This window comes from Myotis nattereri (assembly GCF_964212035.1).
Source record: "Myotis nattereri genome assembly, chromosome: 9".
Lineage (NCBI taxonomy): Eukaryota > Metazoa > Chordata > Mammalia > Chiroptera > Vespertilionidae > Myotis > Myotis nattereri.
The window spans coordinates 45,209,778-45,227,045 of record NC_138084.1 but is presented as its reverse complement, the minus strand read 5'-3'; the positions used below and the strand labels follow the sequence as shown (position 1 = coordinate 45,227,045).

At 55.3% G+C, this 17,268-nt stretch overlaps 1 protein-coding gene across 2 annotated transcripts in view; it reads right to left on the bottom strand.

Annotated features, from left to right (window-relative positions):
- Nucleotides 1–16,785, bottom strand: part of DGAT2 (diacylglycerol O-acyltransferase 2) — a 33,566-nt gene extending 16,781 nt beyond the window's left edge. The window contains exons 1-2 of one of the 2 annotated variants that reach the window (XM_081098739.1): nt 16,544–16,785; nt 1,067–1,195 (exon numbers count right to left, since the gene is read on the bottom strand). In XM_081098739.1, the coding sequence (XP_080954865.1) occupies nt 1,067–1,195; nt 16,544–16,583 (169 nt within the window). In that variant the 5' untranslated portion in view covers nt 16,584–16,785. Of the gene's footprint in view, nt 1–1,066; nt 1,196–14,244; nt 14,447–16,543 lie in introns of those variants that run through there. The other variant, XM_081098738.1, reaches the window with a different exon arrangement.
- Nucleotides 16,786–17,268: the final 483 nt, after the last annotated feature.

Genomic DNA, 17,268 nt, shown 5'->3' with positions numbered 1-17,268 from the left:
TGGGGGTTCGATACATAGCACCTCTGTCCCAACCCTCTGCCCTGCAAAGGGAGGGAGGGGCGGCACAGAGCTGCCTGGAAATGTGGTCTCCGAGGCCCCTGCGCCCCTGGAAGGACAATTGCTCAGGGCTGACAGGGGAACTCCTGATCATCCCCATTAGACGGGACAGTCCTGAAGGTTGGCCACCCACAGGGACTCGCCCACAGGTGCTGGAATGTACTCCATGCTGCTCTGCAGCAGGTTTGTCTGCCTGTGAGCTGGGAAAGCCACTTATTATGCTGGAGACTCGGGGGCCTGGGGAAGAGAAGAGGCTGCTGGGAGGGCAGGGCCTACCCCAGCCATGGGGCCTCTCCTCCACCCACACAATCGGTGATGTCCTGCCCCTGGTCTGGATGGCAACCAGGGAGAGAGGGCATCAACCAGGACTTGCAGAAGCAGCGACCCAAGCACTGACGTGGGAGGTGTTGAGAGAGAGGAGGGAGCATTGGACGGGGCCTGCGTTCAGCCGGGGGTGAGTGAGGGCCCACTGGGACCAGGCCCTGTACCAGCTGCTCTCATTCCTTATCTTGAATCTCCACAAAAGCCATGTGAATTGGGCAGCATTTTCTGCACATTCAAAATGAGGAAACTAAGTTTCAGACAGCTCAGAACCTGCGTAGGGGCACAGAGCTGGTTTGTGGTAAAGTCAGGGCTCAAACCCAGCATCACAGCCCCCAAAGGCAAAGCAACATGCCAGAAAATGTCTGCTGGAGGCAGGGTGGCTCATGGGGAAAACATAGGTTTGGGGATCCTATGGATGTGAATTCAAATCTGTGTGACTTTGGACAAGTTACTTACCTTCTCTGAGACCTGGATTTCCCATCTGTAAAATGGGAACCATACCACCACCTCCCACCGACTCTCACGGAGTCCTCCCGCATGCCTGGGGTAGAGCACTGAATCTGGGATCCAGAAGGTGGTAAGTAGGAGGATGCTCTTTCCCCGACCCCTGCAGAGCAGAGCTCCTGCTCTAACCTACGTGGGGAGGTGGCCCCTGCCTCCCCTCCCCCTCGAAGGCTCAGCTTACCCAGCACGAGGAAGGACAGGACCCATTGTAGCACCGAGATGACCTGTAGCTGCTTTTCCACTTTGGACCTATTGAGCCAAGTAACGGAGAAGAGATCCTGGAGGGCAGAGAGGATGCTGGAGCCGGTGCCTGCAACAGGGGGGAGACGTCAGCCTGCTGCCCCCCTTCTCTCCAGCTTCAGAGTCCCCAACACCAACCTGCCTCCCACAGGCCCCTTCCTAGATGGGAGAGGAGCACGGGCCACAAAATCACACAGACATGAGTTGAAATTCTAGCCCTGCCATGCAGTAGCTACAAATCCTGGGCTGTTCACATGCCTCCCTGCACCCCAGTGTTTATACAAACCCAGTGGGAATGGTGTCCCCTCAGAGGGTTCTGGAGACCAAATGAGGAAGCCAGCGAGGCTGGGGGAGGCTCTCCATCACTGCCGGTTCTCTTCCTTCCCTCCGCCCCCATCAAACTCCCGTCCTACCCTTTATCTGGATCTAGTACAAATATTTAACCTTTGCTATCTGTCTGTGAGGCCAAGGACAGAGGTTCAACATCCAATTTGCAATGTTTTTGCTCCATCTGTACTTTGAGCACTCTGAATCCCTACCCCACCCCCTTGTCCCCAGGACTGATTCCCTTTCCAAGGAGCTGAGGCCTCTTGCCCACACCCCCAATACCACCGAGGCCACCACCACTAGCACCATCAGAGGGATTTACACTTTTAGTTTCATCTCAGTGCTCAAAGCTTGGGGCCTAAAGAGGAATCAGGCCTTTGCTTTGCAAAGGGCCTGCTGGCCAATGAGCTCAGGCTGCCTGGGACACTGAGGGCTGCAATTATGTTCACTACCAAGCATGTGCCAAGCCTGGAAGTGAGGGCAAGGTATGCTCACTTAATTGGCTCTGTGGCTGGGCCCCCCAGGATGATGCCTTGGACTTCAGTGATTGAGGGGCAGGCAGGCCAGAAAGCCTGGTGACTGCAAGAGAGGCGGCACTGGGGGAGAGCCTGGACGAGGCTCCTAACCCATACCCCACTCCTTCCAGCAGCTGGACCAAAGGAGTGGAACAGTTCAAACCCCGTGTCTGCTGAGCCCCAACTGCATGCCCCTCGCTCAGCGTATCTTCACTGAGTGCCTACTGTGTGCTAGTCAAACATTCCTTCACACCACCCACTCGGCCAGGCTCCAGGCACGACATCACAGTCTTGTCCTTGAGGCTATCGTGGCCTTTCACACTGGCCTACTGCTGGGAGTGGAAGTGGGAGGGAGGGGTCTAGGGCAGTGGTCGGCAAACTGCGGCCCCTTGAGTCTGGCTCCTCCACAAAATACCACGTGTGGGCGCGCACGTACAGTGCGATTGAAACTTCGTGGCCACACTCAAAGGGCCAAAGAGCCACATGTGGCTCGCGAGCTGCGGTTTGCCAACCACGGGTCTAGGGGCTTAACTCAAGCCTTTGCATTTCCTCAAAATCTGTAGAGCAACAAGGTCACAGCAGAGTTCAGAAAGGAACATAATGCTCATCAGCTGAAAGTCAGCAATTGCTTTGACTTTTAGGAGGAACACAGGCAGCTCAAGGCAGACACACCAGTCCTGTCCTCTTTACCTGCTCTACTGGATTAGAGGGAGGGGGCTTGGTCCAGCAGGACTCAGGTGTCAGTTCAAATCTTGGTTCCACACACTATTGTGACTCCAGGCAAGACCATGAGGGCTCCCTGACAGGGTACGATACATGTTGAGTGCTCGGTAGCATCTAATACTCCAAAGGCATAGGTGCGGTAGAGGTGGCAGTAGGTGAAATCACTGAAGCAACTAAAGAGGCTGGGCCACAGAGGCATTCCAGAGGTTGGGCCCATAACTGCTCCTTCACCCTCTCTCTATAAAAATCCTACCATCACAGGTCTTCTGCACCCCCATACTTCCCTGATGACCCATCCTGGAGACTGAGGGCCCTCGGTGTCATCTAGAAGAGCCAATAGGATCACCAGGGAGACTGCGGAGAGGAGCACCGACTTGCACTGGGTTATGCAGGCAGCAGAGCCAGGGTTGGAATCCAGGATTCCTGCTGCCTGCTCAGGGCACCTCCCTTTCCCCTACAGCAGGTGCCGAGTGCCCATGGGACACAGTAGGTCCAAGGGTGAGCTGTGCTCAGAACCTGGGGAGGGACCTGGGGGAGGGAAGTGAGGCCCCAGCATAGGCCTGAACCCTTGGTCCAAGGGCTGGCCTTCCAAATCATCCCCTAGCAGCTGGCTCTGCCTCCTGAACTGGGCCAGAGGAAGTGAAGCAGGGGCGCTGGCAGCCAGGAGTAGGCTAAGGGCTGGGGAAAGTCCCCGCCCTGGGCCTGGGGCAGGCTGGGTGCTCTAGATGGAGAGAAGTCAGAATGGACTCGAACACCTTCCTACTCAAAGTGTGGTCTGGGAGCTGTTTAAAAATGAAGGATCTGGGGCCCCAGCCTGGATCTGCTGAAACAAAATGTGCATTTTAGCAAGATCCTCAGTCCAAAGTCTCAGGTAGGGCAGGTCTGGGGTGGGGGCAGGGCGGAGGAAGGAGCTGGGGGCCTCTACCTCTACCCTTGCTTGCGGGTTGGCGGGGGGGGGGGGGGGTGGGGGGGGTGGGGGGGGGGAAAGATAAGGGGAAGGGAAGTGGGGAGGGCAGGCACCAGAGGGAAGGACATCAGTCATTGAGTCACTGTCTTATTTGGCCACTTCCTACTGCAAACAGGACCCCAAGGCCAACAGCTTGAGCAGTGCTTAAGGAAAGGGCTGGGGTCAAGCCCCTGCCCTTGGGTCAGGGCCACCTACCTGGCAGCACTCATCACCATGTGGCGCTCTCTTGCTTGTGGGGGAAAGAAAGATATAACCATTCCCCATTGATGACATACCCCCCATTGAAACAACTGAAAAGACCTGGTTCTGCTCAGCGTATCAGAGATCCCTGACAATTAGATAAGGGCAGCGTGCAGGAACTAGGGCCGTCTTGGCCAATCCTGACTCGGACAGGAAGAAGAGGGCCTAAGAGGCTCCCCCAGGCCCCATAGCAAGGTGGCCAGAGCCAGGCTTTCCCCACACCATGCAGCCTGTTCTCACCCAGCCTTGTCCCAACTATGGCCGACAGCCAGGTCTGCGACCAAGTGGGAAATCGAAGTCCTCTGAGGAATGGCAGGTGTCCCTGTGGGGGTCCAGGAAGAAGCTACCATTGCATTCTTCAGGCCTGGGCCTGCTTGGCTGCCTCCTGTCCGCAAGGGTCAGACCTGGCTGACCACAGCGCCCAGCCCCAGGTGCTGGCCTGTCCAGGATACTGAGCCCCAGCCCCAGTGGAAGCCCCGGGGGGGTCTAAGAAATATTGAGTCACTGCTTCTCTGTCTAGAAAGCCCCTCCTTGCCTTGTCCACCTGATGACCCCCTGACAATGAGACAAGACAGATCTTTCTTTCAAAACCCAGATAAGGTGAGCCTTTGGAGAGAGGTCATCTTTCCTTCACTGAGATTATAAACTCTAAGGCCCGTGCAAGCTTGGAACTATCAGGGGCTATATTACACCCACGTCCACCCCTCGTCCCCCGCCCCCTGCCCCAGCCCTGATGGAGAGAACCTGTCTGAAGATAAAGTCAGGAGAGGCCAGCTGAATGGAGAAATAAGACAGAGAAATGGAATCCTCCCTCTGGGCTCTACCGCCCCTCACCTTGTACTAACTGCTGATCACAAGTCCATTCTCCCATCACACTGGGAGCTGCACAAGGGCCAGGCCTGGGTCTGATCCACATCTGGGATCCCAGGGCATGGCCAGAGTGACACTTAGAAAGGTTTGCTGAGCAAGAAGAAGAGCAGGTCTCTGTTCTGGCTGCTCCTCAGGCTCCCAGGTTCCCTCCCTGCCGTGCTGGGTGATAGGTGTGCTGCCCACATGGCCCATAGAGCTTCGGGGCCTCCAAAGCCCTTCCATAGGCACTCCAACTCCTCACCAAACCTGCGAGTCGGGCATCATCATTCCCATTTGATGGTGATAAAATGGCTGAGGGAAGCGACAGGGCCAAGGTCATTAACTCAGAGGGTGGCAGAGTTGGACTCGATTCAGCCCCAACTTCCCGGACTGCATGCTGCCTCTATGCTACAGGTGCCCCAAGTTCCTTCTCTCTCCTCCCCACAACTAAGTGGGGGAAGGCTGGGAGGGGACAGGGAAATGAATGACTTGTTTTCCTTCCGAGGGCAGCCGGGAGTAGGCATCTTGTGCTGTAGGTTAAATAGCAGTGGGTCTTGGGGTTCCAGTCCCAGCTCTGTCAACAATGCGTTAACGATGGCCAAGCCACTCACCTCTCTGGGCTTCAGTTCCCCATCTCTAATAGGGGGGTAGGGAGGATGAACTCTGCTGTCTCTTCACTGCTTGGACTCTGGTGTCCACCCTCCTGAGGATGCCACCCCCCTGCCACCTTGCAAGTGTCTTGGTACAGTTGCCTAGCAAATAGGAAGTGGGGCTTCAGCTGGGCACCCCCAGGCCTCGGCCAGTCCTCACCGCTCATCTATCAGCACCTCCTCTGTCCCAGCTGTGGCTGGCAGGGGTCCAGCAGAAGCTAGTTGGATGCCAATGCTGCAATCAGATGCCACCACTGCCACCCTCACACCGAGTCCTGGGTGGGGCCGGCAGGGAGCCTCAGCATCTAGCCAAGTCACAAGTCCAATCTGCACCCTCGGCACCCCTGCCCCAGCCCCCCTCGGCACACCGCACTCAGAACACCCTCTCAGCACGTCCACTGCATTCGGTGTCTACTGATGTGGCCATCCTCCTCTGCCAGTGTCGCCTGAGTGCCAGGCTGGGACCTAACTCATCTGTGTGCCCAGAGCCCTATGTAGGGCCTGTGACAGTGGAGCTCATAGAGGTTTATGACATGAATGAACTAACCCAGAGGCCCCCGAGGTGGTTGACGGCCTAGAAGCCCAAGTTAGACTGGGCTGCCTGTTCCAGCCCCATCACTGGGGGCCCTGGAGATGGGATGAAGGCAGAGAAAGTGAGCTTCTCACCCTCCCTGAGCATGGGTTTTCCCAGCTGTGATGGAAACAGAAGCCCTACCGACAGAGATGTCCCTTTTTCATGGAGGGAGACAAGGCAGGCCATAGAGTAAGCTGACTATAAAGAAAAATTCCCAAGAGCCAATTCAAATAGCTGCTCCCAGGTACCACTTATGTTATGCAGCTCATATCTCCCGGGCTGGGGGAGGGCAGATGGCCGAGTCACTCACCTCTCTGGGCTTCAGGCAGAGGGCGTGGAGCTGCCAGAGAGGCCCAGAGCGGCTCTCTCGCACCCGGCATCCCCTCCCCTCATAGCTGTATGGGGCTTCTCTGTCCACAGCACTCCCCAGGAAGGCAGACAAGGCAGAAACCCCATTTCACAGAGGAGGAAACTGAAGTAAGGTGAAGCAAAAGAGGTTAAATGGTTTGCTTGAGGTCAGGAGATAGGGGAGCCAGGACTCAAGGCAGGCATTTGGGCGCTGAGTCCCTCATTTCCACGATGCCACGCCGTTGAGGGCTTGGTCCCCAAACCAAGCCAGTCCACACCCAGACTTCAGGGACACACCCACAGGCGATGGAGGGCTGTCTGCTCTGCCCACTCCTTGCCCCAGTCTCATGGGGACATTCTCCTGTGGACTGGTTGGGCAAGGAATGTGAGCACCCACCCCCACCCATGGTTCCTACAAACTGAGCTCCTGCTGCAAGGGCTAAGCCGGAGCTGCTCACAGCAGTGGGGCCAAACAGCCCTCAGTCCACGGCTCAGCTTGGGGGTGGGGTGGGTATGTCTGAACACCTCCTTGCTCAACATCTGATAGGAGAGTGACCAGAGAGGTGCACCCGGGGCTGATGAACACAGGGTTTCCTCTCAAACAAGCCGGAGGGGGCAGGGTCTGACCTCTGAAAAAGGGCCCTGGGCCAGCTCTGCCCCTGCATGGCTCTGGGACCGTGGGCCAGTCACTGAGCCTCTCCCGGTTTGTTGTCTCATCTGCTAAATGAGGTCAGAAATCCCAGCCCATGGGGCTGTTGGGAAGACTAAGTGAAGAAAACGCATGTGAGGTGCATCTGGCACTTGTCAGGGAATTGAATGATAGCTCCCGCCTTCGCCTCTATCAGCGATCAGAGCGGGAGGGGCACTAACAATGAGCAAACACCAAGTTGTGGGCTACGAAGAGGGAACAGGGCGAGGGTGGTGACAGGGAGCCCCTGCGGAGCTCCACAAGGATTCTGGGAGGCAAAGAGGAGGGGAGTGGTTGGGGTGGACTGCGGGACAGACAGAGGGAGCCGTGCAGAGGCAGGCCCAAACAGAATGTCCTAGGACCCAGGAATGGGGCTCATGTTTACCCCAAATGAAGCGGAGGAGAGAGAAGTCGGAGAGGGCTGAAGTGGTCAGAAATGGCTGCCTGAGGAGATGGATGGGGCCAGAGACAAGACCGAAGCCGGCAGCACTGAGGGTACGTGCTAGTCACCGGGGAAGCAGCAGCGAACACAGCAGAGGAAGTCTCGCCTGTTAGGGCCTTAAATTTTGCTGAAGGGGAGACAAAGCACCTACAGGTGAAGGTGTGATGTAGTGTGTCAGGCAGTGAGCTATGAAGAGAAGTAACCTGGGGGTCATGGGCTAGAGAGAGGGGTGGGAGGACCCTCTGAGCACAGCCAGCCTCCATTCAGAGGCAGGAGCACAAGGTCATGTCTCCGGACAGCCCGCACTGCTTCCTCCACCCACCTTCCATACCGATGTCTGGGGAGGGGGCTCCTCACACCAGCCTGGGAAGATGCCATGGACAGGAAGCTGGGCATCAGGAGGATCTGGCCCCTAACTCGCAGGAAGCAAAGCTTTCATGAGTCACTTCCTGTGCAAGCCTCAGTTTCCTCATCTGTACAGTGGAGCTAATACCTACCTCGGCAGACTGTTGTGGGAATTAAATGAGATAATGTACAGGCAGGAGCTTCATGTGAATGCCGGGTAATTACTAAGTGAGCCTTTGGTGTCCTCTCCTGTCTAATGGGTGCAGCGACCACTGTCCTGCTTTGGAGCTGCGGTGCTGGCGGATTCAAACCCTGCCTCTGACCTCTTACCTGCTGTGAGATCCTGAAGGTCCCTGCCCCTGTCTGAGACTCAGTGTCCTCCTAAGTTATGACCCAGGATTGTTGTGAAGAATCGAAACAGCTTATGGAAAAGGCCCAATGGTGTGTGGCATTCTGTTACAGACCTAGGAAGATGCCAGTGAGGTCACAGAGATGTGAACAGCCCCTGGGGCTCTGTGAGTGGGAAATCATCCTGCTCACGTCCCAGGGAAGCCTGCCTTGGAGGCCCACCGGGACCTACGCTCTGCCCTGGGCCACCAGCTGACAAGGACACAGTGAGGAAGTCACCCCAAGCTACTCTAAAGAACTGGGTGCAAGTCTGCAGGGAGGCAGAGGGTGGACATACCAACACCCCTGATGACCCTTCCAGCCCCAGGGTTGTCCCAGAAGCTAGGCCAAGTGCCAAAGAGATGGCACATCTTCAAGGTCAAAGGCAAGCTCCCTTCCAGGCCCCAGGCAGCTTTCAGTGGGACTTCACACGTGATGATGAGTCAGTTGTGGCTCTGGAGGGTCATGCCTATTATTTTAGAATCCGAGTCCAGGGCTGGGCTTCTGCCAGACGTGCCCATGAAAATGTCCCCATTCTGCATCTCACATATTCAACCCGACATTCCTTCCCACCAGGAAGTCTTCCCACACTCCTGGCCCTGCCTGCATTCCCAGAAGGTAGAGTTCTGTCATCTGCAAGTCCAGTCCGGCCACTGGTTCAGTACCAGCCAGGCGCTGAGTGCTGGCCCCTTAGAGACCTTCCTTGCTATTGGGGGCTGACCCACTCCACATGCCCCCACCTCACCCCTCTACTCAGCCCTTCTCATTAGCAGAAAGAGTGTGCATTTGTTTGCAGGGACCACGTCTTATTTATCGGGATCCCTGTGCTGGGCACAGAGCAGGTGCTCAATCAATGTTGGCTGAATGACTGGATGCTCACCGGCACCGAGATGAACAAACAGGCCCTGGACAAGAAGAGAGATAAGCTCAGTCCACAGCTAACTGACCTGGGCCATGACAGAGGGTTACATGAAACTTTCTGGGGAATCAGGAGGGAAAGGTCTCCTCCAGCTGGGGGTGAGGGTGGGGGGTTGGGGGCGCGGAGAGGGGTGTTAAAGGTAGGGTAGCAGTGGAAGGCTCTAGAGCAGCGATCCTCAACCTGTGGGTCACGACCCCTTTGGGGGTCGAACGACCCTTTCACAGGGGTCGCCTAAGACCATCGGAAAACACATATATAATTACATATTGTTTTTGTGATTAATCACTATGCTTTAATTGTGTTCAATTTGTAACAATGAAATTGGGGATCACCACAACAGGAGGAACTGTATGAAAGGGTCGAGGCATTAGGAAGGTTGAGAACCGCTGCCTTAGAGGAGGAAGAGGTGGAGCCCAAACATTAGCATTCATTCAACAAGTGCTTTCTAAGTACCTTTTACAAGCCAGGTTCTGCACCAGGGTGCTGCAGACCCTGCCTCTGCCTCTGGGACATCTGCTCTGCCCCAGGGCCACCTACCCCAGCTATGACAGCCCCAGGAGACAGGGCTATGACTAATTAGGCACAAAGAGTAAGTCAGGGCCAGGGAAGACCCTTAACCCCTGGAGGACATTCTGGAGGAAGTGATGGGGCAGGTGAGATGTAAAGGTTGAGTAAGAGTTTGCCAGGCTGCCAGGAGGTGCAGGGTCAGGACCCCGAGTACTGGTCCTGCAAATGGTATTTGCAAAGGCCTGGAAGGGAGAGAGCATAGGTTTGAGGAATTAACGGCAAGTAGCTCAGCCAGGCTGGAGCAAGAAGAGTGTGAGTGTGAGTCTAGGTGAGAAAGTGAAGAGGGAGCCATGAAGGACCAGAAATGCCAGGCAAGGAGTTCTGGACACCTGCCTGAAGGCCAGGAAGATTGTGGCCCACCCCTCCCATTCCTTCCACTGACCGCAGCTGGTGCCTAAGGGCCCCATGGCCACTAGCCAGCTGTTTACCCGGTCCTGACACACTGGTGGATTCTTTTCTGGAAAAACTAATAATTCCCACTTTAAGAGTTCTGTTTTGCAAATGAGGGGTCCGTACAACAGGGCCATTGGGATATCTGGCCCAAGGGGAAAGCCAACACACAGCTGTGGGGGTGTCCTGGCTGGGAAGCTACTGGCTTGGCCACCGGGACCCCGCCTGGGCTCAGTGGATTCCTGCCTGTTGGTCCTCAGGGCCTCCTGCGTAGGATACAGGCAGGGAGCCAGCACCCCGAGTCTCCTCAGACGCAGGGACCCTGGCCTCCTCCAAGCCTAGGTCTCAGTTTCCCCAGTGGCACTAAATTAGAACTTTAGGTGAGATCAGCTGAAATCTGAGGTCCTGACAACCTGGGCCTTCTGTGCTCTGCTAGACTCTACTAATGAATTTTTATCAACAAGAGGCCTCCCTAAGAGACTACAAGCCCCTCCTTGGGCTACTCTGGAGACCTGAATTGTCAAGTATTTGGTTTTCAGGAAGTAGAGAAAGTCCTGGGAGGAGAGGTCAAGGAAGTGGGGCTCTTAGGATGCCATGTTCCTAACACTTGGGAATGATAAACAGGACCATCAAGGTGACTGATGAGGAACCCAATGGCCTGCTTTCTCCACCCCCACCTTCTGACACATTAAAAAAATAGCTACTGAAGTAGGAGGGTTGCCATGACAACCCACCAGCCTGTAGGTATGTCACCAAGGAGTCCTCAAAATAGGCTCCTTTCACAACACATGAGTAAGCGTGGGGAGCTAAGTTCTTCTGGGGCACTTACCTGGCCCCATGCAGGACATGAGCCCATTTTTTACAGGGACAAATTGAGGACAGAGCCCCGCAGCATTTAGGGGCAGGATTGGAATCACATTTCTGCAGCAGATCTGGAATGAACATGAGGGGACCCACTTCAGCCAGCCCTCCTCACTGTACAGGTGAGGTGGTCCATGTTCCAAGAGGGCAGGGTCTCATCCAAGTTCACACGGGAAGCAGATGCAGGGTGAGACTCCTGGCCCTTTGCTCAGGGCTGTTAAATGTACTCTAACAATGAAAAGAATTCACATTTTCTGCTTCTGTTGATTTGCCCAAATGGTTTGTCAGTTCAGCTTCCTTAGGTCTGCAGCAGAACCTGGGCGGATACGATTATGATGCTTTTGCCCATTTTATAGATGAGGAGACCAAGAGTGAGGAAGGTGTCAAGCCTGACTCCTACACCCAGGCCCCCAAATCTACTAGCAGCAGTTCCATATCAGGAGCCCCCAGAAGTGGTAGAGGCCAAGAAACTGAGTGCACCAGGCTCCTCCACCTGCAAACGCCCCCTCCCCGCCCCAAGGGTGTAGGTGAGTCACCCCAGGCCTGGACACGGGTCTGGGTCTGGGGTCTCGGCCTCTTAGCATACATACCAGGGCTTCAGACCAGGTTAGTGACTTGGAGGCCTTGCAGTGAGACTGCCACTCCCACCCAAATCTCATTCTCTGTTTATACCTGATCCTGAATTTTTCCTGCCTTGCTAACCCCTATTCATCTTCCCATATACAGACTGAATGTCCTCTTGCAGAAAGCCTTCCCTGGCCCCAAGATGATTTAGCTGCCCCACCCTCACGTTCAGGCCTGCCAGTTCCCCTTGCTCCCTTCGCTGTCACTGTGTAGTCATCTTGTGTACATCCCTCCCACCCCCCAGTCTCACTTCCTCAAAGGCAGAGACCAGGGCTGACCGACCTGTATGCAGTACAGAGTCTAATGCTCAGAGGTGCTCCATCAATAAATCGCACGGTCCCCACCAAGGTGAAGCTTCCTGGATGCCCCAGCAGAGCCTGCTACTCTCCATAGTGTTGGGGCCCTGTTGCACGCACACAGTCACACAGGACAGACAAGGACTAACTTGAGAGTCACAGGTTGGTTTACAGAGCACTTACCATCCACGCTCACTCAAACTCTCACTTCCTTGAGGGCTTGGGATTTCTGATCCTCCATTACAGGGGCAGTGAGATCCCCAGAAGGGAAGTAAGCTCCCAGTCACATCCCAGGGGGAAGCCAGGGCTGGAATTCTAGCTCTCTGGCTTCTAAGCCCTGGAAGCAATGAGGGGGACCATGGCAAGCCAGCTCTACCTACTTTACATTCAGCCCTAGATCCAGCTTCTCATGAGATGGGGGGTGTCTCCAGGGCAGGAGAGAGCTGTAGCCCCAGCACAGGCGGACAAAGAGGAAGCCTGAGGACCGATCAAGGAACCACTGAGGCTACAAGCAGAGCTTCCTGCCAAGAGGAACAGGGCAGCTCTCAAGAGAGCCGAGGGCCCATTAATGACTCATTCATTCAACAAATATTTTCTGAGCACCTACCACATGCCAGGCATTGTGCTAATGCTGAGGACACAACACCGAGGAAGACAGACAAGGTCCCTGCTCCCAAGGCGCTGACATTCTTATGGGGGAGACAATGACCTACACGATTAAGTCCACATGATAAGTTAGGTAATGAAAAGGATTATTAAAAAAAATCAAACAAGTTGTGGGGACTCCCAAGATGGCATGGTCAGAAAAGGCCTTTGAGGAGACTGATCAGAAGCCAGCCATGCAAAGATCTGGGCAGAAGGGCAGCACAAAAACCTTGAGCAAGCCCTAGCGGGCTTGGCACAGTGGATAAAGCATCGGCCTGTGGACTGAAGGGTCCTGAGTTTGATGCCAGTCAAGGGAACATGCCCAGGTCATGGGCTCCATCCCCAGTGTGAGGGATGCAGTGCAGGAGGCAGCCGATCAATGATTCTTTCTCATCGTTGATGTTTCTATCTCCCTCTCCCTCTCCCTTCCTCTCTGAAATCAATTAAAAACAAAACAAAAAAACCCTGAGCAAGATAGGACTGAATTGGGGGAATGCTGCAGGAACAGGAAGACAGTAGCAGTTCCGGCACACGACATGGTAGGAATGAGGTCATGAAGCAGTGGAGCTGCTCACGTGGGGCTTCGTGGCCACAAGGATGTGGGGCAACTGTCAGTTCAGCTGGCATCAAAGCTCTGGGGGCTGGTGGTGTCTCCAGCCATCAGAGCAAGCTGGGGTGGGAGGGCTTCCTGAAAAAGCCTGGGAGGTGTGATCTGCCACCACATCATGAAAACTGGAAGCTGCTGCACCTACAGCGGCCAGAGCCCTGTGCGCAGCCCTTTGCCGCCTCCCTGTACTTCTCTCTTGGCTTAAGGAAGCAAGTCACAGACTGGGAGGTGGACCTGGGCTCTAACCCTGGCTTTGATAACTCTGGACCCGAGGCGTCTCTCTGGGGCCCTCAGTGTCCCGTCTGTAGCATAAGGGCTGGGCCCGATCAAGTGTTAACAAATAGCCATGATTTTATGACTCAAGCGCTGCTGCTGAATTTGGAGGTGGGAGGATGGGGGTGGGGCAGGATTTCCACACTGGTTACTGACTCACCCAACCTGCTAATAAATATCCCTCTTGGTCCTTCTTTCCCAGCCCAGATGAGCCCTTGGTAGCCCAGATAACCCCACACTGGCCTCTGTGCAGCTGGGGAAGTGGGACAGGGCAGGGGGAAAGCTACAAACAAGGAGGAGAAGGGAGCATGAATGATGTTCTCGTGCCATAATTTTTGACTGGGTTAGGTAACTATCAACCGTCAGCTCTAGAGGTATCCCCCCACAATCCAGCCTTAGTTTTACTCCCCACCAAGTGCCCATTTGCTTCCTCCCAGTGACGGGGAGCTCCACCCTCACCCACACTGAGCCTGCTGCAGTCTTCAACAGCTGTTAGAAAGAACTCCTCCATTATATCAAAACCTGCGCCCAGAGTCCCTCTGTTCCTGGTCTTGCTCTCTGGAGCCACACAAAACAAATCAGCTTAGAATTTTACTGGAGCTGCCACCATTTCATGCTGGGCCATGGGTCACACCCTGGAGATATAGGCAGGCATCAGGGCTCTCACCTGAAGAGCCTCCCGTCCAGGTGCAAGGGAAGAGATGCAAATGAGACCAACTCTGCAGCCTCCACGCAGGCACAGAATAGTCCGTCAGAGAGGAAAACCTATCAACACACACGCCCCCCACCCCCTAAACAGACACCCACGTACCCATGCTCCCACAGCAGCACTTTCCTTTTGGCCAAGAAACCAGACACCAAGGAATCTATTCAATCTCTCACCCATTGCAGGACTTCCCTTCACAGAATCCACGGTCTCTCCTTGAATACGGCCACGAACAGGGTGTTCACCGCCTCAACAGCAGTGGAACCTTATTTACAGAGGCAAACCAGGCCCCTGGGGAGTGTTGGAGAGTATTGTCAAAGACGAAGGATGTAGAAAGCAGGTCTAATGGAGATGCCCAGATAACACAAACTTTGCTTCAGCACCCTCCCCTACCCCACCCAGTCTTTCCCCAAAGCAGCTCCAGAGCTAAATTGATTGGTTTGCATGTCATACCAGCCCTTGCTATAACCCATGATGGAATTCTTTGCAGCCAATTAAACAAAAATGTTTTCAAGATCTGATAACAACACGGGGAAATGCTCCCGATATGATATTAAGTCACTTGGTCAAAATCATTCCCTAGATGTCCTCCTAAATAACAAACTCTAGGTCCACACCATGAGAGTCAGGGTCACTGGCTCCTGGAAGATACAGCTCCCAGCCTATAGACAGCAGAGGTGACGGAAGGGGGGACACCAGGAAGGACTAGCACAGAGAGCACCCCTGGCCCATTCCTGGAGACAAACACATTTTTAAAAGCATGAATATGGATAAGTCCCTTTCTTCCCTTCTTATGGGCCTTCATAAGCTTCTGGCAGCTTCATAACCCCAGTGAACAGACCAGCTTCTTAAGTGAGAGACGGGGCTGTCAGGGGCTGTTGGGCCAGGTGCGTGGGGCAGCTCAGGCGGCTTGCCTCCCGAGAGATGGCAACAGCGGCTCAGTACTTCTCCAAGGGCAAACAGCACCCAAACCAATAGGGGCAGACATAGCAACAGTCACACAGAGAACAACAATAATGCCAGGGCACGGTTAAACTGGGATACAGCCATTAGAATATTATAAGTGATTTTGAATAACAGAAGGAAATACTCATGATGGAACATCAAGAGGGAGAAAACAGGATTCAGAACTATATCTATAGCATGCCCTTGACTTTATACTATATATATATATATATATATATATACACACATATATATAAATAAAATTATAAAGAATATACTAAAATGGCAATAGAATGCTATCTTTGGATAGTCAATACCAGCAATTTTTATTTTCATTCTGTTTTTTTGATATTTTCCAAAATGCCAATAATTATCATGTTTTGCTTTTATAATGAAGCTGGGTGGAGTAAACAATTGTTAGTCACTAAAGAAACCCCTAAGTAGGACAGGTTCAGCAGAATAAAGACTTAGGGGGAGGGAGGGAGGCTGGATTCAAGCAAGACAGACACTCAGACCAGGACAGCTGTGAGGACTTCCCAGGGTCTCCCGGATTCGTGTTTAATCCCACGGCCAAGGCATTTGTTAAGGAAACCTTGGGCAAGTCATGCACGTCTCCAACTTCAGTTTCTCCAGCTATGGGGTGGGGGGTGATGTGGGAGGTGGAAGGGATGTTCTTCCTTGAGGGGGGAAAAGCTCTGGAGTTTGATCTCAACTCTGCCCCTGATTCAGTTCCAGGGGCCTGGGCCACACTGGAGGGCACCGGGGTCCTCCACCCCACTTTCTAAGGTGCCAGGCTCATAGTTGCTTCTGAGTGGGCCACAGGGCCTTGCCTGGAGGATGGGTGTTGGGTAGAGGACAGTGTGGGCACACCTGCCCCAGTCAGGCATGTTCTCTGGTTGTTGTGTCGGGGGGATTGCAAAACCCTTGCCACTCTGCCCCATCCAGTCTCTCTCCCTTGCTCTGCCTGGTGAGGACCGAGGGGAGGGCACTGCCAGGGGCCACCAACAAGGCAGGGGCTGGAGATGAGTTGTCAAATATCACCCCTGTTTCACAGATGAGAAAAACAAGCTGGGGGAAGGAAAGGGATGTAACAGAGGTTGCAAATACTGAAATACTGACGAACGCTAGCGTGGAGGATGAACCCAGACTTGACTACCATGCCAGGACACATGGATCGGACTAGGTAACCATTCTTCTTCCCTCATACCAGACTTAGATGATATGAGGGGGTTGGGGCGGCAAGCTGTCCCCAAAGAAAAGGGGTTGGGACCTTAACTGCACAGCGGCCAGTCCTTAGCAGCACAACCTCATAGTAGGAACACGCTCCCGTCGCCTTAAAGCCCTTCACAGATTTTCCTGAAAACCTTCTTGCAGCTTCATAACCCCAGGACGAAAGCGCTAAAGGCCCTGCAGCCCCCTAGGCGGTGACAAGCTGATCCCCCCGACTCTCGCCCCATCGCCAAGCCCCCTCCCCCGACAGCCCAGCCCCGCCATCAGAGCGCTCACTAGGGCGGCCCGGCCGGCGCTCACCTCGCAGGACCCCGGAGTAGGCGGCTATGAGGGTCTTCATGCTGAAGCCGGTACACGTAACGGCCCTGCGGGACGCCGCTTTACCCCGCGCCCCTGGCCATGCCCCGGCCGCCGGGGCCAGGGCTTCGCGCCGAGCTCGGGAGCCCGGGGACCGCGCGGACGCCGGCGCGGCTACAGCACGGGGAGCTGGGGGTGCTGGGGGCGCTGGGGGCGCGCGGCCCGTGGCAGTCAGAGCAGCCGTAGAACACGAGGCCCCAGCTGTGGCCACTCCGATCGCCGGCGAGCGCTGCGTTTTATAACCTCACAACGGGGCGGGGCCGAGGCGGGCGGGGCGGGGCGGGGCGGGGCCGGCGTTCCAACCCACGCCGACCCGCTGGCTGCGGGTGGGGGGACGGGGAGCGTGGCTGGGGCTCGGCTCCGCGGGGACCCCTGCTTTGCGCGGGTGAGCGGCAGGCGTGGGGGGCGCGGGGGCGTGGAGGTCGGGTCCTCCTTGCAGGAGGCGCGCCTGCTGATTCCCGCGGCTCCCTCTCTCCGCCCCTCTGCCGCTCCCCCGCGGAGATTGGTACGGCCTGGCTGCTGGGCCGTGGGCGCGGAGGCGGGAACCCAGCACGTGCTGGGGGCCGGCCCAGGGCGTGCGGCCCCGTGTTATTTGAATGCTTTTGGCATGGCCTTTCCTTGGCGACAGGTGCCCTGGTCCCGCCTCTGAGGTCGGTATCAGGGATTGC